At 60.8% G+C, this 21,963-nt stretch overlaps 2 protein-coding genes across 2 annotated transcripts; one reads left to right on the forward strand and one right to left on the reverse strand.

Annotated features, from left to right (window-relative positions):
* Positions 1 to 751: 751 nt before the first annotated feature.
* DBNDD2 (dysbindin domain containing 2) lies at positions 752 to 7,837 on the reverse strand. The gene is made up of 4 exons (XM_050907403.1): positions 7,726 to 7,837; positions 2,723 to 2,878; positions 2,129 to 2,272; positions 752 to 1,339 (listed from the first exon to the last, which is right to left on the reverse strand). The coding sequence occupies exons 1-4, from the start codon at positions 7,766 to 7,768 to the stop codon at positions 1,131 to 1,133; spliced, it is 552 nt and encodes a 183-aa protein (XP_050763360.1). The 5' UTR covers positions 7,769 to 7,837; the 3' UTR covers positions 752 to 1,130.
* A 7,500-nt stretch (positions 7,838 to 15,337) lies between these two features.
* Positions 15,338 to 21,259, forward strand: LOC127023346 (neuritin-like). The gene is made up of 4 exons (XM_050907427.1): positions 15,338 to 15,380; positions 15,890 to 16,037; positions 20,245 to 20,481; positions 20,554 to 21,259. The coding sequence occupies exons 1-3, from the start codon at positions 15,338 to 15,340 to the stop codon at positions 20,468 to 20,470; spliced, it is 417 nt and encodes a 138-aa protein (XP_050763384.1). The 3' UTR covers positions 20,471 to 20,481; positions 20,554 to 21,259.
* The last annotated feature ends 704 nt before the right edge of the window (positions 21,260 to 21,963 follow it).

Consider the following 21,963-nt stretch of genomic DNA (forward strand, 5'->3'; position numbering starts at 1 on the left):
GCGTGCAGTAAGGTCTGAACACCCCCTGGGAAGCAGCCGGGATGAGGAGCATTCCCTGGCTCCTGTCACTTATCTCCCAGGCTCCTTTCCTCGTGGAGGTGACCACGGTTGTGCTGATGCAGCCCAAGCAGGGACTGCACTTTCCTGGCCTGCAGCCACTGATAGTGGCAGCGGGCCTCTGGCTGGCTTTGTGCCTGACTCCTCTTGACCTGTTCTGCGGGGGGCAAGCGTAGCAGGCTGCAAAGTGGCTTCATTTTGATGGCTCTTCCTTCGCTCCTCTAAAGCAGCCTCCAGCCAGGGCTGCTGCCATCATGCTGTGCTGGGGGAGCAGCGGCTGCTGGTGCTGCGTGTGCCGATGTTCTCCGCTCAGCCCGTTTGCGTGGGCAATCCCGCAGTGTACTCATGGCGGGTAGTTACAGGTCACCAGCAGCCCTGCTTAGGTCAGCTGTGCCTGTACCGCAGCCGCTGGCTATCTATCTCCCTCCTGGAGGCAGCACCCGCGTCGCTCGGTATGGTGACCTGCTCCACTAACAGCCGCCCTTCTCTGCCGAGGTCCGTGCTGTCTGCTCCCACCCTGGGCGCAGGAACCATCCCTGCGCTGGAGCTGGGCTGTGCAACAGGAGGCTTCATTTGCTCCTGCGTGGCACCCTTAGCACGCTGGCTTTGCACTGCTCTCCCTCCTGCAATCCCCACCTAACCCTCACCCCCAGTGCTGTTTCCTCCCAATAACACACACACCCACTGCTTGTTTAGATCGGAGTGTTATTTCTCTGTATGCCATTGTTAAATGCGTGTCTGGACAGGACCTTTGTCAGTAGGACAGGGGGAGCTGGGATCCCAAGGGATGGCTTTCTGGGAATGGTGGGGCTGTGGAACGCTGAGCATTTCAGGGGAGTGAAGCAGGGATTGTTAGCAGCAAAGCCTGAAGAGTTAATTCTGGGAACCTACAATACCCCTTTCCTTCTCCTTTGGCTGCCAGGAGAACCTGCGGAGGGAGAGGAGGGGAACACCATCTCTCCCCTCCTGCAGGGCAGCAGTCCAGGATGGGGTTTACTGAGCGCCAGCGGCTTTTCTTCCTCTGGGCTGGCAGGTCCGTACGGAGGAGGCTGGGAGCAGGGCAGAGCTGGCTGCTAGCTTCTTGCCACCTGCTCTTTGGGACTGTCCTCCTGCAGGTCCTCCTCATCCGACTGCACCACAGGGGTCTCAGCCCCCTCCTCGCTGGTGTCCAGGCTATTCAGATCCGTGGAGACAGAGGACGTGGAGGAAATGCGTGACTTGCTCTCAGCTGCATTGGGCACTTGCAGGGTGATTTCCTCTGGGCACTGGCTGGCATCTGCCCCTGGAGGAGAGAGCGGTAAGAGGAAGAAAAAGGCTTCTGGAGGTTTCTTGCTCCCTAGCTTCACGGATAGCCCCTCCAATACACGTGTCTTATTCCTCGGCAGGCTACGCTTTCCTGGCGGCTCCCCATGCGGCTGCCGTGGCTGTTCCCCACCTCACACCCCTGGCTTGGCTCTGGGCAGTGCCGCACATTCCTTCCCCGTTTTTGGCAGTGGAGCCTTTTCCATCGCGTGAAACACGGCTTGGAGCCGTGCTGTGTGAGGCCGTTGACTGCAGCAGGCAAGAAGACCTTTGGCTTGGCCTCGGTGAATCACTACAGCGTGTGTTTGTGGGGAGGAAGGTGCTGGCACCCCAGGCCTTCCCTGCAGGACCCAAGCCCAGCTCCCTGGGGTCTGGCTGGGAGGTGGAGGGGTCCTGCAGCCTTCCCACTCAGTGCAGTGAGCTCTGCAGCACGGTGGGGACCTGGGAAATCATGACACTGGCTGCTCCAGAGGAGCTTCAGGACAAGAGAATTTGCCCCACGGACTCTGGAAAGTGCCTGGGCTCTCTTGTCTTCTGCAGCATAAGGTATTTACAGGGGTCTGTACATCTGGGCTGCGGCGGCTGACATGCACCAGCCCAGGGTGAGGTCCCTCCAACCTCACAGACCCCAGCACCAAGTGTCTGTCTTTGTACGGGCGTGTGTGGATCTGCACGCAGGGTGGCCAGGGCTGAGGAACAAGCCAATGTGGGCACTGGGGGCAGGAAGGGCTCCCAGCCTGGCCCGCAAAAGGCTTGGGACTGCACGTACCTGGCAGGGGCCCAGCAATGCTGGTCTCCTCTGTCCCACAGCCCAGAAACACGTCCACGGTGTCCTGGTCTGACAGGTCCATCATGTCCATCTGCTCCAGCATGTCCACGTTCACCTCCATGGAGGAAATGCTGCCTAAGGGGGCTGCAGAGACAGAGGCCAGTGAAAAGGTGAGTGCTAGTGCCAGGCAAAGGGCACCGCAAGCCCTGTGCAGGCAGGACCCCGAGGAGGGAGGCCAGCCTTGCCATGGGGAACTGAATTCTACTTGCCGGTAAGAAGCCCCCAGGAAAATCACGTTTCCTTAAAACGTCCCTCTGGAAGCCCCTGCTGTCTCACTGCCCCAAACTGCTGTCTGGAGGAGCCTGTCTGAAGCCAGTGACTATGCAGGGCGCCAGGCTGGGTACCCATGTGCAGTGACTTCAGTTAAGTGGTGTGAGTAATCCACAGCACACCCACACGCAGTGTGTGTGGTCCTGTGCAGGACATGCATGTCCCCGGCCGCCTTTAGACTGGGGATGTCCCACTGATCTCTAACGCCTGTGTCATTGTTTCCTGAAACACCCCCAGCCCCGTGCTGGTGCCCGCAGCACTTACGTCTCCGATGCTCTATCTGCAGGTGAGACATAGGGAAGAAGAAATCCACGTCATGCTGGAAAACCTCCTCAAAGAACTTCTGCCGGTCCCGTAGTTTCAGCTGCTGCTGCTGCATCTGCTCTGCATCCAGGCTCCGCTGCGCCTGCTCCATGTCGGCTGGGGAGAAAGGTGAGGAGGGTTGGACCAGGCAGGGCTGTCTGAGCCCTTCTGCCTGTCCCAGCTCAGGCAGTACGGCCGTGCTGGAGGGTAGGTGATTCCCTTCTGCTCTGCTTTACCAGCGCACATTGATTTAGTCACTGTGAATAGATGTTACACACTGGAACGGCAGCGTCACCAGCATTTGCTGTGCTGGAGCCTCAGATCTCACTTCCGAGATGCAGGGCAGCCAGGAGTGGGGAGCTCATATGCTGCGTTCATGACTGCTGAAGTGAATTATTGAGGGGGGAAAGGGGGGTGTTATGAGATCAGCCACGGTTTGCACATGTTCAAGTTTCAGTTTCCTTGCTACAAAACAGAGGGTTGTCTGTGAACGCTAACGAGCAGGGGGAAACTCCCAGGCACAAGAACTGGCGTTAGTGCTCCAGGCTTTCTGGGCTGAGGGATGCTTAAGGAATAAAAGGCATCAGCAACCCTATCACCCCCGCACATGCGCACCCCTGCAGCCACCGTCACTATAAATACGGCCGCACCCACGCTCGCAGGCTCCCCCCTTCACATCCCCCGCTCGCACAGCCAGCTTGGCTTCTGCCTGCACAAACATTTTCATTCCTGTAATTCTTCCTGCAGTTCAACACTGGTGCCTGTGTCCCCAGCTCACACGGGAGAGAGCGATGGGAGCCCTCGGGCTGTCGCTGAAGGAACTTGTTGCTGCATCCCTGGGCCTGGTATGTCCCTTTCGGGTTGGGTACCCGCAACAGCAAGGGCCCAAGTGGCACACAGGGGCCGTGGCTGGTGGCCCGGCTGTTCCCAGGCTGGTGTTTGACCTCAGCCATTCCAGATTTCCTCTCTGCTGCTCTTGGCCCAGCCGGCACAAGGAAAATGTGATTACTGGAGCAGGCAGTGCAGTAACCAAGGAAACCAAACAAACATCCTCTGCTCTGCCGGAGCACGGCCCAAACTGTCCACTCCTCCAGGCTGGGGAGGAGGCAACAGAGCGAGCACCATCCCCACCCTGTCTGGCAGGATTGGGGGCGAGGACAGCAGGGGGGCTGACTGTCAGTAATATGTACCAGCATAGGACCCAAACGGGAGAGAGGTGGTGGGCCTGGTGAGATGTCCTGGAGATCAATGTCACATCTTCCCGAGAGCCCTTCCAGGGCTCCTCTGCACCCCGTTTCTGGGGCATCCTTCAGCTAAACCCCACTGTCTGCAGGCGCCTCCCCTGGGAGGCCAGGTTGTGCCTACACCACAGTGCAGGGATGCACTGTGACTCAGGGCCAGTCACCATGTGCTTTCTGGAAGAGGCTCTGGTCCTCTTCTGTCTGCTCAGCGTCTTCCTGTGATGCCCGGGGCGGCGATCCTGGCTGCCTGAAGGGGCCTTTGCCTTGGTATGTCTGACCTAAGCACTGGGTGCCTGCTCTGGTGCAGAGGCTCGGTGTGCTGTGCAGCACCCAGGCTAACAGCTGCGGTGGTGGATGCACCATGCCGGTGAAGCTTTCCTTGCAAGACTGACCGGCGGCTGCAGCCCAGTGCCGCTGGGGTAAGGCAAAAACCTCCTGCCTCCCCTGCGCTACCTGCAAAAGAGAATGGAGCCAGGGACAAGGAGGGGGTGACCGCGGCACTCATTATGGAGCTGGTTCCCTTCAGCAGCTGGAGCCAGCCCTGCCCTGTCTGTTCCAGGCAGAGCTCTGCCCCCCAGCCCAGCTGTGCCGAATCCATGGCAAACTGCTGCAGTTCACCACACCGAGGAGAGCCCATCGGGCTCCAGCCGTCGGGAGGCTGGGCTCAGGGTGGAGGCTGTGCTGGCTCCCGGATTCAGGGTGACAGACCAGCTCTCCGTACGGCATCTTGCCAAAGGGACCCCAGCGTGGAGGTAAGAAGAGTCTCTAACTCCTCCTGCAGTGCAAATACAAAATAAACCAAAATGCTAGCGGGTGCTGCCCCAAGTGCCGTGAGCGTGGCTGATCTGTGCCATTACTAATGTTCTCACTGCCATCTCTCGCTGGCATGTGACCGATACTCAGGGTAAGGGTGCTTGGGGAGAGTCAGGATGGGTGCTGGTGGCAGCATTCCTGTGGGCGCCGGGATTTCTCTTGTGGGAGAAATTAGCAGGACCTGTTTATGAACTTGTTTTCAAGCTCTCGCCGGGGAGTCGGGCACGAGCACTGAGATCCCATTATGTAAGGAACGCCGGCAGCGGGAGACAGCAGCTGGGCTGTGCTTGGCCCTGCCTGACCCGTGACCGCGGTGAGAGTCGGGGACGGAGCCTTCCCCCCTCCCGGGGCTCTTCCGGGCCTGGGGAGAGCGAACAGCCCTGCTAGTGTAGCCGCCTCTCAGCAACCCTCGCCGGGGAAATAAAGGAGAGCGGCATTCCCTGCCGCGGCCCTTCCCCACGTGACGGCCGGTCACACTCCCTGGCTGTCAGTCGTGGGGATTGTCTCATCCGGCTGGCATGTTCCCACCGCGGGACACGTTCGCACACACAATGCGGCCCCTGTGCACCGTGGGGGATCTGTCGGTACCTGCTGGTGGCCTGGCTTTTATTACTATTGTCATGGTTATTACTACAGCCCGCTCAGCCAAGGGGCCAGAGGCTTATCAGCATTCAGAGCCAGGCTCTTCCCTGCTGGCTGAACCGCCCAGCGCAGCTGCGACGGCACCAGGCGCCCCGCTGCCTTCAAATCCTTCCGGCTCCTATGGCTTATTAGCCACCGCAGCTCAGAGAGGAACAGGGGCCAAACGCTGGTGCAGAGGTTGGGCGGGCAGGGCAGGGCAGGATCCCCCCCCAGCAGATGTAGGCAGGGATTTCCTTCTCTCCTGCTTCTGGGCAGCTGCCCACAGGGTGGGCTGTGGGCGAGGATGCTGGCCCCACTGGTCCCTCTGCCCTGCCAGGGCACGCCGAGGAGCCAGCCCTCACGTGGTGTGGGCTCATGGCCACCGCCGTGGTGGGGAAAGGCGTGGGAAGGCTGGCTGTGAAGCAAACCGCTGCGAGCTCTCCCATCCACACCCTCGCCGAAGCGGGCTGGGAGAGGAGCAATTCCTGGGGTGCAGTTAGCATGGGCTGAGGGCCAGACAGGGCTTCAGGGTGCTGGGAGCACCAGCTTAGGGTGTTCTCCAACCCAGCATCCGGGCCAGGAGCAGAGCACGGTTCAATTCTCTGGCTGCGTTTCCGCTGGGAGGGGATGCGTTTTTCATTCCTCCTTGGCCCGCGGGATCCCGGTACAACCCCCTCTCCGTGCTGGTGAATAGGAGGGGTGTATTTGGGAGTGGGAGAAGGCTTGTTAGTGGAGGCATAAGGCCAAGAGAGGATGGGGACGGCCTCTTCTTGAGGCCACGGCTCTGCAATACCTTGCAGAGATTTCGAGAGATTTAAAGAAGGTCCTGAAAAATAATCTGGGCTGTGGAAAGGGACAGGGGGTGATGGGGAGGTGAGCAGAGTTTAAGCGAGGGGTTGCTCCCAGCATGGGCCAGTTCCCTGGTGAATGAAAGAGCTGGGGCACGCTGGCCCAACTGGGTTTTGCCCTCCTCCCTGCGCTTTCCCAGAGCCCGATGCCCTGACCCTGCTCCTCCAGAGCAGCACCCCACCGCTGCCCGGCTTGCTGGACTGTGCCTTGTGCTCCCGGTCCCTGTGTGCAGTGCTGCGAGGAGATCAGGTGGGGGGAAGATGCAGCTCCTCGGCTGCCACAGCATCTTCCAGGAGGCTCTGCAGAGATCACAAGCCTTTCCCTATCACCCTGCCCCAGCAAAACTGCTGCGGGACAAGGGTAAATCCCAAGGGCTTTCGGCTCCTTTAGCCTTGGGAGAAGCAGCTGGTGTAGAGAGCTGGGAATGCCCCGGAGAATCGTGCAGGGTCAGGCTGTGCGGAGATGGGGTGCCTGGACACGCCGGCTGCCTGAGCGTTAATTCCCTGAACAGTCTTTTCTCAATCAGCACGTCTGACCTCGTGTTGCAGCAGAGCAAAAAATAACCGTAGCCCCGGTGAGAGGAAGTGCACCAGGCGAGTGCGAGGGAGGCAGTGGTTTTGGCAGAGCCACTTGCTGGGAAAAGCAGGGAAGGGGCTGGAACTAGAGAGGGAGGCCACGGCACCTCGTAACCCCTGTCTGTGCTGCGGTTTCATCGCCTGCACTCCTTCGAGCGATCTCCAAATCCCCTGCGTCTCAGCACTAAAAATATCCCTGCCGCCCAGAGCTCCTTCCCCAGCAGAGGCTGTGTCATAAGACCCTGCTATTTACGGGGCCCTGCTTCGATTCGTACAGAAAGAAGCGTGAGGACAAGAAAGCCGGAGGGCAGCGCGGTGCCCGAGGCACGGCGTGCAAGCCCCGGCACGGATCCGTGGCAGGCTGGCCCCCTGCAAGCCCCCTGTCACCCCGGCTGCCGCTCACCCTGCCGCGCTCGCCAACGTGTTTGCTCTGCTCAGCCTCCTCTTCCCCTAAACCCCGCAGGTGCGGGGGGATCCGCTCCTCCCGGGGGCCTGGGGGGGCTCCGAGGGGTACCGATGCCACTCCGCAACGAGCCCGTGGCCCAACAGGTCCCCGAGCTCAGCCGCTTCCCAGGCAGGTGCCCCCCCCGCACCCCCATCCCAGGCGCGGAGCTTCCCGGGCAGCCCCTGCCCAAAGCAGCCCGGGGAGCGGTGCCGGCGCAGCAGGTTGGTGCGGCGGGGGCTCGGGGGCGGCCGGGGTTGGGGGCTCCGGGGGTGGAAGAGGGGGGGACATGGCTGCTTTGCAAGGGGCTTCGGGTGGGTGTTGCGGGGGGGGGGGGGAGGCGGGCAGCCCGAGCCCTGCCCGCCCGCCCGGTGCGGTGCCCCTCTCCCCTCCCGCCAAGCGCACCCCGCGGCCGGCACTTACCGGGCAGCCGCCGGCTGCGGCTCTGTGCCCCGGGCCCCGACATACGGCGGGCGGCTGCTGCGACCGGCTCGGGATGGGGTCGGGCCGGGCCGGGGCGGCTGGGCTCAGCGCCGGGCGGCCGCCCCCCCCGCCGCCGACCGCCGCTCGCCCATGCTGCGCGCTGCGGGGCGGTGCTCGGCGCTGCGCGGGGCGGTGCCAGCGCGCCCAGCCCCGCGGCATCGCGGCGGCGCCTGCCGGCCGCTGCCCGGCCGCGGGACCGGCCCACGGCTGCTCGTCGCGGCGGGGGGCCGCCGGGGTGGAAGGCCGGGCTGGGGGAGTCCTGCGGCGAGGATGGGCGCGGGGGGGGGGGTGGTGGTGTCCGGTCCCCAGGGAGGGTCCTTGCAGAGGGTCCCCGTGCCGGGTCCGTGGCGCCCGTGGAGAGCAGGGTCCCCATGCACGGTACCCAGTCCTCGCGGAGGGTCTCTGCGTTCCCGGGACCCGTAGAGAGTCCCCATGCAGGGTCCCTGGTCCCCAAGGAGGGTCCCTGCAGAGGGTCTCCCCCTCACATCCACAGCCGCCCCGGGCAGAGCTCGGTACCCCGCAGTGCCTGACCGCAGGTGCTCTGCTCCCGCAGGAGCTCTGCCACGCGTGGCAGGGGGTGGGCAGGGCTGGAGGCAGGGGTCTCGGTGCCTGGGCAGGGAGCACAGTTACCGTTCATGCTTGCTTTTTTTTTTTTTTTTTTTGCTTTTCTTCTCTAAATGCCCAGCTCACGCGATCACGCAGGAGAGATGACAGCACGCTGCGTGGATGGGCCGTGGGCTCCCTCCCTGGCTCACCCCTGGCCTTCCGAGACCCTCATCCCCCAGCAGATCCCACTCTGGGTGTTTTCTCCCACGTTCAGCCCTGCACATCAGGGCTGCTCCTTGGCAGAGAAGCGGCCTTGGCCGCCCGCCTCCTTCCTGTATCTCAGCAGGGTGAGTCAGTGCCTCGCCGTGCCCAGCGCCAGCTCTGCCCGCAGCCTGGTCACTGCCAAGCCAGGACGGGGGGGGCATCCACTCTGCCCTTTTCTCTGGCTGAAAGGGAGTTTCCAGTGTCTGTGGAGTGTCCCGCCTGCCCCGTTCTGAGTGTGTTTCTCTCACAGTCTGCATGACTAAAGATAACTGGATATTGTGTGTGTCCCAGCTCTGTTTTGGCTACTGTTGCTTTGCTGTCCCCACCCGCCCTGTGCCTCCTGGGACCTCCTGCTGCCGAAAACCAGCTTTGCGCTGGGAAGCCAGTGCCTGCACCCTGTGCACTTGCCCTTAACTGCTGGCTTCAGCTCACACGGTGGTTACAAGGGATGAACTTTGTCCACGTGAATGTTTATCCGTATCCAAAAAGCACCCCCAGTCCTGCCTGATGGTTCCCACCTGAGCGTGGGATGCCAGCACTGTGGCTTGGCCCTGGAGGGCTGGGGGGGCCAGGCTGGTGTAGCAAGAAGGGGCGGGGGGGGGTTCATGGTCTCTGAGGAGCCGCAGGAGCAAATCTCTGCTGGGTACGTGCCGCCTCTGGCTTGCTCACAGCTCTGTGTGGTCTGGCATGGCCTCCGGGCAGATCAGCCGTTCGCCATCGTCCCTACTGACCCCCTGCCCTGCCCTGCCAGCGGGGAGGTGAGGAGACAGGGCCGGGGAATTAGCTCAGGTCTCTGCTATGTGACACGTCTGTGTCGATTGGCACTGGTTACTACCGCGAGGCGTGGAGACTGTTTCTGTCCATGAGTCCCCCAGAGCACCCCAAGTTCCCTAGGGCTCACTGCAGCCCGAGTCCCTGCTGCGGGGACGGCGCATGTGGGTGCTGCCCGTGCAGAGTGACACGCACCCAGGTCCCCCGCTGCTGCGGCCCCTCCATCCTGCCTTGCTGGGAGGGGGTTGGAAAAGCAGTGATATCATCGGCACGGAGCCTGACTCATCCCGGCTTTTCAGCACAAGCCGTGCCGCTCAGCGGGGCACACATTTTATTCCAATTAAACCAACGCAGGCAAGCCAGCTCCACATAATCATTTTTTGCTCATGGCCAAGTGTGCCTGCCCCTGGCCAAAAGGTGAGAGGGGACAGAGGTGATGCTGAAGTCGGTGGAGAGTCTCCACTTCTGGTAGGGAGCCCTAAGAATAAGCCTTCCCAGATACCTGCAGGGTCTGCCTCGGCCACCACAGCATCCCTACCTCCTACCTCCCTTGTGCCGCCAGCGCAGGCTGACGGCACCGTCTTGTGTCAACAGCCCTCACCCTAACCGCAAATGCCCAGGTCCTTGGGAGGTGTCCCCTGGAGATCCGGGTCACAAGCCCAGGTAGGAATGACGCCGCTTCTCCTCTCCCGGACACAGAGCTCAGCTCCTGCCAGAAGTCCCCAGGGGAGCCAGCATCAAAGTGCACCCGTCATCAGGAGAAAATGTAACGTGACTTGTTCCTCCTGCCCTTCCTGCTCCAGTTTCTCCCGTCTATTAGAGGTTTGGGAGGTGAGTCAGGGAGCTGCAGGGGGAGGATGGAGCTGGGGAGGAGTCGGCTGCTAAGGGAAAGGTGAACCAGTGCCAGGCAGGTGAATCACTTGCTAGTGAAAATAGATCTTACTCTCTAGGAGGCGTGCGTGGACGGGGCTGGGAGTGAGCCGCAGCTTGACTCGATCAGTAAATTGTGGAGTCAAGAGAAAAACAAGGCAAGGCTGCTTTCCCAGTAAATGAGGCGATACATTGCAAGGGAGCAGCCTGCAGCCCGCAGCAGGCAAGGCTCCAGCAACCCATGGTCCTCCGGCTCCCTTAAAAGGGGCGATTTTAGCCTGGGACAGCGGGGAGACAGAAAAGCCATAAACACCCTCAAAGGAATGTGGCTGCTGAGAAATGAGCATCTCCGCAGGGCTGGGGAGGAGAGGCGAGGCGAGAGGAGCCGGGCTGCGCCGAGGTGCTGCCTGGCCGGGGTTCCCAGCACCGCTCCATCCCAGGAGCCAGCCGGCTCCTTGGCCATGCCCTTCCCTGAGGGAGGGGAGCCCCGTCCCAGTGCTAGCGATCCCTGTGCGGTGCTTGGGGAGGCTCCTGCCAAGCCCCGGGGGTGTCATGTCCCCGCGTCCTGGGCTCCACACCACGCAGATGTCCCCAACAGCCAGCTGCTGGCATGGGAGCTGGTAGAGCTGGGAGGTCGTGTGCGGGCAGCAGGACACCCAGCCCTGGCCCTGGGCGAAGAAGGGGTATTCCTGGAGCACCTCGGCAGACACCTGAGCAGAGCGAGGAGGGGTCCTGCATCAGGCTGGGGTGGGGGCAGCCCCCCCGCCACCCATTCTTGCCTGCTTGCCCCGCAGTTTGGACGGGCTGGCTCCTTCCCAGCCATGCTGGCAGCCGTGCTCAGCCGTGGTGTGTTTGCCCCCAGTAAACCCACCAGCCTCACCAGGCCCCACAGCTCCTTTTTATCCTCCCGCATCAAGAGAGGTGACCGAGGCCATGCAGCACATCAGTGGCAGAGCTGGTGTTCGCCCACTCCGGCCCTCCCTGGCCACTGACCCCTTCCGCTGCAGGGACAGGGCAGCCTGGCCTTGGGAGATGGTACCGATCCAGCCATCAGGAGGCCAGGAGCCGCTCAGGGCTGGCCGGTCCCACTCTGCAATAACATTTGCAGAGCCCATGGAGTTGATTTGGGTAACAAGAGCTGCAGGAGTGCAAAGGATGGTTGCTTGTGTTGGTGACTGCCACATACCCTGCGTGTTTGGGCAGGGGGTCCTCGGCTGCCCTAGTGTTCCCGTTTCTCTGCAGGATGGTACCTTACGCACCTGCCTGTCCTGGTCCCCGAGGTAGACCTGCAGGCAGGCGAAGCCAGTGCACGGGCTCCTCCAGATGCCCTGCACCAGACAGGGGCTGAGGTGCAGCTCCGCACTTGCTGTGCACCCCAGGAAATCCTCCGCCTGCAGCTCCTCCACCCTCTTCTGCCGGCTCCTGGGCAGTGCCGTCAGGGAGCCCCGCTGGAAGTGGGGCAGCACGAAGGCTGTGCTCGCCGTCGGTGGCAGCAGGGACCAGAGCCCGCCGGCATGGGACGGGGCTCGGCGCTGCCAGTACGTGACCGCGGGGCAGAGCGGCCGGGAATAGACCAATGCGTAGGACGGTCCAGTGGGAGACAGCATGATGGAGGCAGAAAGGTGGGTAGCGACGGGTGTGGGCATCGTGGGGACGTCCCTTGTGTTGGCAGGTGACTTCTCCTCACCCTTCCCATGCGGGGAAGCAGCCCTGGGAGGTGGCTGCAAAGGGGCAGTGCCGGCTGAAGGCAGAGGTGAGGGGCTGGGGGGCTCCGAGGGGCTGGGGGGGGATGCCTGGCTGCTGAGCAGGGCACTGGCAGCGTGGCTGGGGCAGCCCCAGCATCCTGCAAGCTGGCCCTCTCCCTGCCCAGCTCGTTCGTACCCACTGCCAAGCTGGGGACAGGCAGTTCGTAATACAGCTGCGCCTGCGTAATAGAGGCTGCAGGCAGTGGTGCGGCCAGGGGGAGTCCCCCCCCGGCTCTGTCCCCCCCCCAGGCTCAGCCCCTGCTGGTGCAATAGGGCTGGCTGGAGACTAGTGCCCTGGCAGGGCCACCCCTGTCCCCAGCCCTCTGGCCTGCCTGCCTGTGTGCTGCCTGCTGAGTGATGTCCAGGCCATGGTGTGCAGGCAGCTCCTGGCTCCGTGACAGTTTTGGGGGGAGCCCTCGGGGTCAGAGGTGCCCCAGCCCCTTTCACAGGCAGCTGCGGTGCCGGGAGGCTGCCCACAACCCAGTGCTGCCCCATCGGCAGTGCCTGCCGTGCTGTCAGCATCCCTCGCACGCCCTGGCAGAGTGGATCTCGCCTGTGGCTGCAGGATCCCCACAGGAGCTGCTGGCTTTGCCCAGCTGGGCGAGAGCCAGGCAGCTCTGGGCAGCACCCGGGCAGCTGCCTGCTGCCTCCCAGGCAGGCAGGGCTGGTGGAGGGCGGCTGGCATGGCGCTGCCAGAGCCCGGCTGCCCGGGGCTGCCCTCGGCTGGGAGGGCTTTCTCCTCCGTCAGCTCCCGCTTCTTTGGGGGCAGGCTGAGCACGCTGAGCCGTCTTGCACAAGGTCTGCTCTTGCTGCCATCGGGCAGCCACATGTCCTGGGGCATTGCATGGGCTGTGGGCAGGTCACACCAACACTGCTTCACCCATCCAGCCCCGAGAGCAGCAGCATCTAGGAGAGCACCGAGCAGAGAGTTACAGGGGATGGGGAACATCAGGTGCTCAGTGGCTGCGATGCTGGCAGGGATCCTGGGCCGGCGGCATCATTCCCCACAGCAGGAGAGCGTTAGGCACATATAGCATTGAGGGGAAGCGCCCTCGGGGCTGGCTTGTCCCTGCGGCCTTTGGGGGTTGCAGATGCTGTGGGGATGTGGTGGCACCTCCGGGCCAGGCTGGTGCCCATCCACGGGGGAAGCGGAGTAGGGCCAGGCTGGGCTGGCTCCCTTCCCCATCTCACTGTGACAGCTCGAGGCCACCGTGGGGAATGTGGAGAGGGGTAATGAGGGGTAAAGAAAGCCCCTGCAGAAGGGGTTGAGCTGGCTGGCAGCAGAGATGCCAGAGCCAGCAGGACTCCCTGCAAGGGAGTGGGGTTTCCCTTGGGGATGAGAGCAGAAACAGCGCTCAGGGGCCGCATTTGGGCAGCAGAGCTGGGCTGGGGGATGGACCCACAGCCGGGCTGAGGTGCCCCATGCAACTGCTCAGGGATGGGTGCTGGGGCAAGTGGATATAAGGGATCTGCTCGTGATGCATGTCTGCAGGCTCCTTGAAAAACCGCTGAGGGCGGCAGGACTCTGCGCAACGCAGTGTTCATTCATTTTATTTTATATTTAAGCACAAAAGTGTGTTTAATTCATCTCGAGGGGTAACATAAAAATTCCCCAATGTTCCCCATGAAGCTGCAACCCCTTAAGGCGTCGTCCCCATCTCCCGCTGCGCAGCCGGCACTGGAGCTCCCGTGTCACAGAGGTGTGATGTCACGGCCCGTGTTCCAGCTGCAACTGCCAGTGCCCAGCAACGAGCACAGTGCAGCCCTTCTCCCCTGCTCCGACGCAGCCCTTCTCCCCTGCTCCCGGTGCCTCAGATGCACGACCCATCCCTTCTCGGCTGCTCCCAGCGCCTCGGTCCTCGTCTCGGTGCTGCCATCTGGGTGGCATCATGAAGGCCCAGAGAAAGAGGATGCTTGTGCTGCCGGCTGGTACAGCCCTGCTCCACAGAGGTGGGCACCCCCCTGCTGCCTGGGCAGGCTGGAGCACACACTGTGGGGAAGGTGTGGGGTGGGGACCCCGCTCTGGGGAGCTTGGGGGGCCGGGAGCTTGTCTTGCCCTCTCCACCCACCCCTGCACAGCCACAGGCTGGGAGAAGCCCTTCTGGGCTGCTCATCCGCTGCTGAAATCGAGCATCCCTGCCCGGGGGGACACATCCCTGTGGGAGCCCCGAGCACCCCAGGCTCGTGCTGGAGGGATACTCGCCAGAAGCAGCTGGGTCCTACCCAGAGCCCGAGCCAGTGCCTCCTCTGTCCCTTTCGGCTTAGCGCCAGCAGCAGCATCCTGCTCTCCCCAGCGTGTCCCAGGGCTGTGGCAAATCTAATGCCCATCAGGACAAATCCCAACCCAAAGCAGCTGCTGTCACTGAGCCGGCTCGGGAAGCCCCAGCTCTGCTCGGCGAGGCGCTGCTCATTAGCCAAACAGCCGTGCGGCTTGCTTTTCTTCCAGGGCTGACGGAGATGTGGGGCTTGGCGGCGCAGGAGAGGAGTTTCCCAGAGCAAGTTTTGTAGGATGTTATATTGAGTTGTTTTTCTGTAAATAAAGAGATTTATTTATGTTTTCAAGACCCAAGCTCTCTGTCTTTTAACCTTGCATTTGCTTTGGGCACACGCAGCGTTTGCAGAATTGTGGTTTCCACTTGCTCTGGGTTCCCGGGGCTGGAGGCGGCTGGGGTGCTGGCACGGCTGCCCTGGGGACAGGGGGTACAGGGGAGGTCCCACTTACGGAGGTGGCACCAGCTGGCACATTCCCAGCCCCGGAGCATTGCAGGATCCCGGGAGTGATGCTGGGACTGGGGGAGAGCCCTGAGAGCAAGAAGGGCAGAGTGTGGGTGCACGGAGAGAGACTAAGCCCGAAGCAATGCAGTCCTTGCCCTGCCTGGATTCCTGCTGCCGGCAGTGGGCACCGGCCCCGGTTCCCCACTCGGGGTGACATGTGGAGTGGGCAGCGCAGCCTGTGGGGGGGAGGGTGTGGGGGGCTTTTGGGAGAGGGTGCTGGGAAAGGGGTGCAGGGTGTGGGGAGCCGTGGGTGCTGGCAGAGAGTCCCGAGGGGATGCAGTGCTGTGAGGTCCAGGGGTGCAGGATCCAGGGAGCCGGGGGGCGCGATGGGGCCGGGGGTGCGGGGTGCGGGCACGGGGCTGCCCCAGGGCGCTCGTTAGCCGCGGCCCAGCCCCCTCCTTAATTAGCCGCGGCCAAAGCCGCTCATTAGCGGCGGCCGGGGCCGGGCGCCCTCCCCGCGGAGACGGGCGGGAGCGGGCGGGGAGCGCTGCTGGCCATGGGGGTACGGGCAGCGGTACCGGCAGCGGTACCGGCAGCAGCAGCGGGGCTGGAGCCCGAGCCCGGGCGGAGCCGGCGACGGGATGGGGCAGCGGCGGGGCACGGCCGTGCTGCTGCTCGCCCTGGGTGAGGCTGCCGGGCGGGGGTCGGGGTGGGGGGGGGGGGGGTTTGGGGTGCCCGGGCTGGGGAGGGGCCGCTTCCCCGGTGGCATCTGTAGTGTCCAGGCGGGGGGTGATGCGGGGTCCCCTCCCTCCTCCCTGGGCCGGTGCCGTGTGTCTCTCGCCGGTGGGTCCTGGCTGCCGTGCCTCCCCTGCCTGTCCCTGCCCTCTGCCCGGGCCGGGGGTGCTGGTGAGCAGCCAGGGCAGGCTGGGAGCGGGGCACCCCGACTGCCCCCGCCCTGGCTCCCTGCCCTGGCAGAGAGGCTCTTTTGGGCTCTCTGCAAACACAGGCAGGGCTGGGCACGGGTGAGGGACGGTGCGAGGTTCGTGTGTGTCCTGCGTGGAAGGGGGAGCTCACCATGCCTCGGTGGCACCGGCACTGTGGCGGCCCAGGGGTGCCCAGGTCACCCCAGGAGGGAGGTGGGCTCTGTCCCCCAAGGTCTCGGTACTCACACGGACCCCCTCGGTGGCTGGCAGGGCACCTTGCCGGGCTGCTGGCATCGGGCACCGCCTGCGCCAACATTTACCAAGGCTTCTCGGACTGCATCCTCAAGCTGGGGGAAAACATGGCCACGTACGAGGAGACAGACAGCATCGAGCTGCAGGGGTTGCACCGAGTCTGTGGGTGAGTATGGCCCCATGCCAGGACCCCCTGCATAACCCACCCTGTGGGGCCAGTCCCTGGAGGAGGGAGGGTTGGGGGGGTTCTCTGTGGTGCATGGCTAGTGTGGCTTTTTGGCATTGCCCCTGTGCCGGGTGCTGCTGTCTGAACTCTTCTCCTCCTGCACTCCTGGATCCCGCCAGGAACACACACACGTGCTCCCCACCTTGCTCCGATTTCAGACAGACCCAGCGAGGTCCCTCCATCCCTCTGCTGCTCAGCTCCAGCTGGAGTTTGCATCCCCAGCCCTTAGCAATAGCTCCAGCCCCTAGGACTTGTCCCGCAACCCCCTGCACGCCTGCAGCTGGGAGGAGTGGGGCTGGTGGGACCCGACCCCCTCTGCCCCCTGAGAAAGTCCCCCCTGGACACCCCGGTTTCAGCCAGCGACTCGCGCGTGGCTGGGCTGCCCCAGGGTCCAGCGCTGCAGGGAGCAGCCTGCACCCGGCCTCCAGCGGGATCCTGCTGCCCAAAGCAAGCCTTCTCCCTGCCTCCCTCCCTGCCGAGACCCTTCGTCCTTCTGGCTTGAATTTGCCCCACCTCTGGTTTTTCATGAGTTTGTAGCAAGTGCCCCAAGATGACAGTGTTGGGGGGACGTTAACTTCAGCAGAACTGAAATAATAGTAAAGGAGTTGGGTAAGGAGGGGTGGTGTTGGGCAGGTTTGGGGAAAGGTCTGCTTAAAAACCACATGAGCAGAAGCGGCAAGGTGGAGGGGGCAAGTGAAAGGTGGAAATAAAATATTCGTGGAGGTAAATGGAGGCAGCTCTGCGTCCCCAGCAGTGAGTTGTGGGGAGTGAAAAGGAGTTATAAGGAAATGCAGACAGCAACTAAGGCAAAACCCACGTGCCTTGGGGCAGTGGAAACCTGCCAGGGCAAGGCAGAGGGCTGAGTGCCCTGTGGGTCAGGCTTTCCAAGCTGCTGAAAACCACCCCACGGGCTGGGAGGGGAAGGCATAGCCTTCAGCGATGGGGTGGAGGCTCTGGGACCTGCTCCGGGGTGCCAGCGCAGCTGGCTGGCAATGGATGGGGCCACAGCAGGGCAGGGGGCAGCCGGGACGGGGCAGGCGGTGGAGGCAGGTCTGGCTCTCAGCAAGCCGGGATGAGGAGCCGGTGCCGCTGCCGAGGTAAGCGGAGGGTCCCCAGCCCTCCCGACTGCCCCAGCTGAAATATCTAACTTTGGCTGTTGCCAGAAGTAGAAAATACTTCAGCAAAACTCTTTTGCTCAAGGAGAATGGAAAACTAACTACCCCCTTTTTTTTTTTTAAATTTATTTATTTTGTCCACGCATTCCCCTGCCAGCAAACATGCTGATGGGACGTTGGCTGTGACCTGCTGTTTATTCCCCCTTCTCCACAGGACCGCCTAGCTTAGGATGAACAGCCTCTCTGGGTCATGGCTGAAGGCTGGGTTGAAATGGGAACTGCTCTGGCTTGGGCTGCAATATATACTTTTTTTTGAAAATGTGGCTTCTTGGTATTAGAAAACAACTGGGCATGCAGCCCAGCACGTGCTGTGGTTGACTGCTGGAGGAGTGATTCCTTTGCCGAAACTCACATGAAATGTGTGAATTGAGGTTTTTTTACAGGCTCTGGGGCACTAACCATCACAGAACAGGTCCTGGGATCTTCCGCACCGGCAGGGCTGGAGCTCTGCACCTGCTGGGACATCCCAGCTTCTCCTGCTGGTCCCGGTGCATGGCTAGCCGGGCTTGGTGCAGCTGGAGGAAAAAGTTGATGATGTCCCAGCTTCCTGCCAGGAAATATTTCTGAAGTATTGGCCTTTAACCCTCAGCCTTCTCTGCTGCTGTCTGCTTTCCTGGTGCCGTGGTCCCCTCTTCGGGAGCGTGGATGAGGGACGGATGCGGAGCTGGGAGCTGGCATGGGGCTCGTGGCGTCTCAGCTCTGCGTGTGTGGTGCTGCCCCAGAGCTGGCCTGGGCAAGTCACTCGACAGCAGCCTGCCTGGCTGAGCAGATGGAGGCTGTGAAGGGTGAAACATCGGGAATTGCCATCCCGGCTGAAAGCAGAACCAGGCAGGAGCTGTCATCCCCCTCCACCTTCCCCCAGCCATCCTTTGCCCGAAGACACGGGCCGGGTTTAACTCTCACCTGGCAGAGCTGCCTGCTGCTGCTGCTGCAGCTCAGGAGCGAGCGCAGGAGGTTACCTGGCTTGGCACCAGCTTTTCTCATTATCTGGGGACATTTATTCTGCCACAGTGACTCGGTTTAATGAACTTCCTCACAGCTGGTGTTCTGACGTAAGCCCCAGTAGGAAAACTAAGTAGAGTGCTCGGGTCCACGTGTCTGCACAAGGTGGTGTCTCCAGCACAGGGCACTTGGACAAAACCAAGCTGCCCCTTTCCTGTGTGCAGGGTCCCTGCTCGGCCGTCCGGGCTGCATCTCCTTCCCGAGGGGTGACACCTGTGCCTGGAGTCCTGGCGCGACAGGGAAGGTGGCAGAGCGATTGCTCCTGTCCTCTAGGCAGTCCCCAGCTTGCGGGTAAATTATGGCCTGGAGATGGTGCCCAGCCCCAGCTAACGTGGGACAGCAAAACGGAGGTGGAGGGGAGGGCAGGAGGGCGCCTTTGGGTGCGAGTCACTAGGTGCTGTGGGCTGGCAGAGGCCGGAGCTGGGACCCAGGAGGGTGCTGCCTGCAGCTGGTCCCTGCCTTGCCCTGGCATCGGGTGCCAGGAGATGCATTGCTCCAAAGAAGCTGCAATACAAAATGCTTTTGTGAAGCTCTTTTCAGGTAAAGAAACTCTTGGAAAGAAGTCATGGGGGAGGGTTAGTGGCAAGCGTGGCATAGAGCCTTACCCGTCCCTTGGGGAAGTTTTTGTTTTGGAGAGGAGCCACTTCCAGAGGAGAGGATGGCCCATGGCATTTGCTGAGACTTTTGGGCTCCTGCTATTTTATTTTGTGGGTTTGTACCTACAAAACAGAGACCTTGCCTGTGAATTCAGCTGTGTCAGGACTAGTGTGCATGCAGCAACCTGCCAGGCTGTGGGTGCCCTCCCCATCGCAGCACCTACAGCAGCCTTTGGGGAGTCTGATATGGAGACTAATGTCCCACTATCCTCAGATACTCAGCAGCCAAAAAAAATCAGGCAGGGATGCCCATTCTTGTCCTCCCTACACTGGGTGTGGGGACACAGCCCAGCCTGGTACCTGCTGCCCTGGTACCCGGACAGCTGGAGCCCACCCCTCCCTGCTCAGCTTCACACCGGTGGGCAGGGAACTCGTCGGAAGCGGCTCAAAACCAGCTTCAGAGCCACTGCACCTCTTCAGCAGAGGTAAGGAAGGAGCTCAGGGAGGGGATAAAGCCTTGGCAGGCTGGATACTGCTCTGGATAGATGCAGTGTGGGGTCATCCCATGTGGTGCTGGCCCCAGCATGCTGGACCGGTGGGGTGGTGTCCACTGTGCCCCTCCTGGGAGGGTCTTCTCGGGGGCTGTGGTTTTCAGCCCTGTTTCTGCCAAGGTTTTTCCCTGCCTGGTTGTAGCTCTGGATCTGAAAAAAAAAAAAAATCCAAGTTGCCGTCCCCAGGGGAGGCAGCCAAGGGGGTCTTCAGCGTGCAGCTCCCTGTTTATTCCCGCAGGACTGCAGGTTATCATTCCCTGTCTTGTTGTTTTTCCCTGGTGCTCCCCAAGAGCCTCTTTCCACTGAATGGCTTCTACTTGTGCAGGGTAATACCCAGCAGATAAATGGAGACGTGTCTAATGAGAACACAGTGAATAACTCCTCCTGCCCCTGCCCATACCTTAGTTATAAAGCTGCAACGGTGTGCAGGAGCTGTTGTCCTTGCTTTGTGCTCGTGTTTCGCCCTTGACTCAGCTTGGAGAAAGCTATGAATGAAACGCGCTGGGCCTTTGTTTGCAGCCTGTTTTAGATACTCAGGGTGCCTGGTGCTGAAGGGAAACATTTGTTGATGGAAAATAATGGATTTTATTGACTTCCAGAGAAAGAAAGAAAAAAAAAAAATGAAATAATTTCAGTGTGTTTTGAGATTTGGAGTTTTAGCCAAGGCGCTCTGGGAGACGATGGAGGGGATGGATAGTCTGGGCAACTTGCACAAAACAGAGTTTGTTGCCGCTCGAAGGGCGGGCTCTGAGCAGCAAGGCTCTGCCTGGCATCTTGGTGCTGTGCAAAGGGACTGATGGTGCGGTGTCTCCCCTGGCTGCAGGTACTGGGATGAATTTCACACGTGTGCCCTGACAGCGCTCTGGGAGTGCCCGAAGGAAGCAGCAGCCGCCTGGGAGATGCTGAGAAGGGAGTCTCGGAAAATCAAATTTCAAGGCAGCTTGTTTGACCTCTGCAGCCCCAGCATGGCCCAAAGCTTTGCCTGGACCCACGTTCCCAACGTTTCCATCCTCGGCATCCCCCTCATCGTCACCTGGCTGAACTTATAAACTGCAGCTCTGTAAGTATTGCAACAAAAGTAATGGCAGCGTGTGTCGTGGCATCTTTCTGATCATTTTTCTAAACCTTTGAGGAATACACTGTGCAGCGCTCAGCAAACACTTGGCTCCATCCTGCACCTACGAGACATGGAAGAGCTTGTCAGCATCTCCTGGGCTTTGCTATTTCTCTGCAATTTGGAATAACGCCTGTCCCCTTCTGCCTCAAGGCACAGGCGCGGATCTGACTGCGGAATTTGGGAACTTGTAGGTATGGGGCAGAGGATTTGGGGAAAAATGATAAATTGGTCATGAACGCTGGATTCTTTTGCACTCTTCTATGGCTACTGGAAGGAAACCTGTTTACTTCACTGACTCTTTCCACCAGATCAACTCTCCAGATTTTTGGTGTGGGCACTGAAAACAAGATTGGCATTTTTACCACCGATTTGTGAGGTGGAGGGGACGGTGTATGTCCTGTCAAATGCAGAAAGCAGACCTTACTGCCCTGTACTGGCTTTTTTTTCTTTGAGGACGTGGTGAAACCCCTGCTGAAGAATAATCACAGGTACATTACCTCTTGCACACATCTGGATTCCTAACTCCTGTGTTATGTGTAAATCCCTTTTCTAAGGAAATAGAGGGCAAATATATTTGGGGGAAGAGGGATTGTCAAGCTAGCACAACAAAAAGGATTTATAGCAACTCTCTTGCTTTAAACCTCTCTCCAAAGGTACCTGTAAGCAGCTCTGTGGGTGGCAGTGTGTAATTCCAGAGTATTAAAGTTTGTTGTAGAGCCTACAGCATGGTAGAAGTTATTTGTTCTGCCTCCTGTTCGATAGCAGAGTCTCTTCTTGCCTCCTTTGTGGCTCAGAGCGTTGTTAGTTTTGCAGCTTCAGTACAAGCATGAAAGTATTTGCAATAGAGAGGTGCTTGCAAGTGATTTCTGGGTACGTTAGAAAAACTCATCAGTATTTTTGGGCGCTATGATGCAATTCTGTGTTTTAAGGATGTTAATGAAGCTCTGTGCCCTGCCTGGCTGCACAGGGCCATAGGAGCCACAGTGACCCAGCGTGGGTCTGTAACCTGTTCCTGTGAGGGTCTCGGGGCAGTTCCTCGCTAAGAGGAAGCACAGTGAGTCCTGATGGGACTTTATATTGCTTCCAAAGCATTCCCCATGTGGTGCTGCCACTCCGGAATGGGGAAGGAGCTGGTCTTCATCATGCTCTAACTAGGGCTCAACAGCTGGATGTGGTGGTAAACTTCATGTTCTCATAATGGGACTCAGCAGTCTTTTACCAGATCTGGAACATCCATGTTCAACTAATGAGGTATTTCAGCCGGACTTTCCCAGATCCGTCACACATCACTCTGGCTGTTTCCACAGATCGTTGGCCCCTTACCAGGGCACTTGCTTTGCCTTCAGTAGGGGCAGGCAGCTGCTAACAGCGAGGGATAGCCCTGTGCAGAGCTGGGGAAGCTCATGGTTCCTCATGGTCCTGAGA

Source organism: Gymnogyps californianus, chromosome 17 (assembly GCF_018139145.2).
Source record: "Gymnogyps californianus isolate 813 chromosome 17, ASM1813914v2, whole genome shotgun sequence".
NCBI classification, from domain to species: domain Eukaryota; kingdom Metazoa; phylum Chordata; class Aves; order Accipitriformes; family Cathartidae; genus Gymnogyps; species Gymnogyps californianus.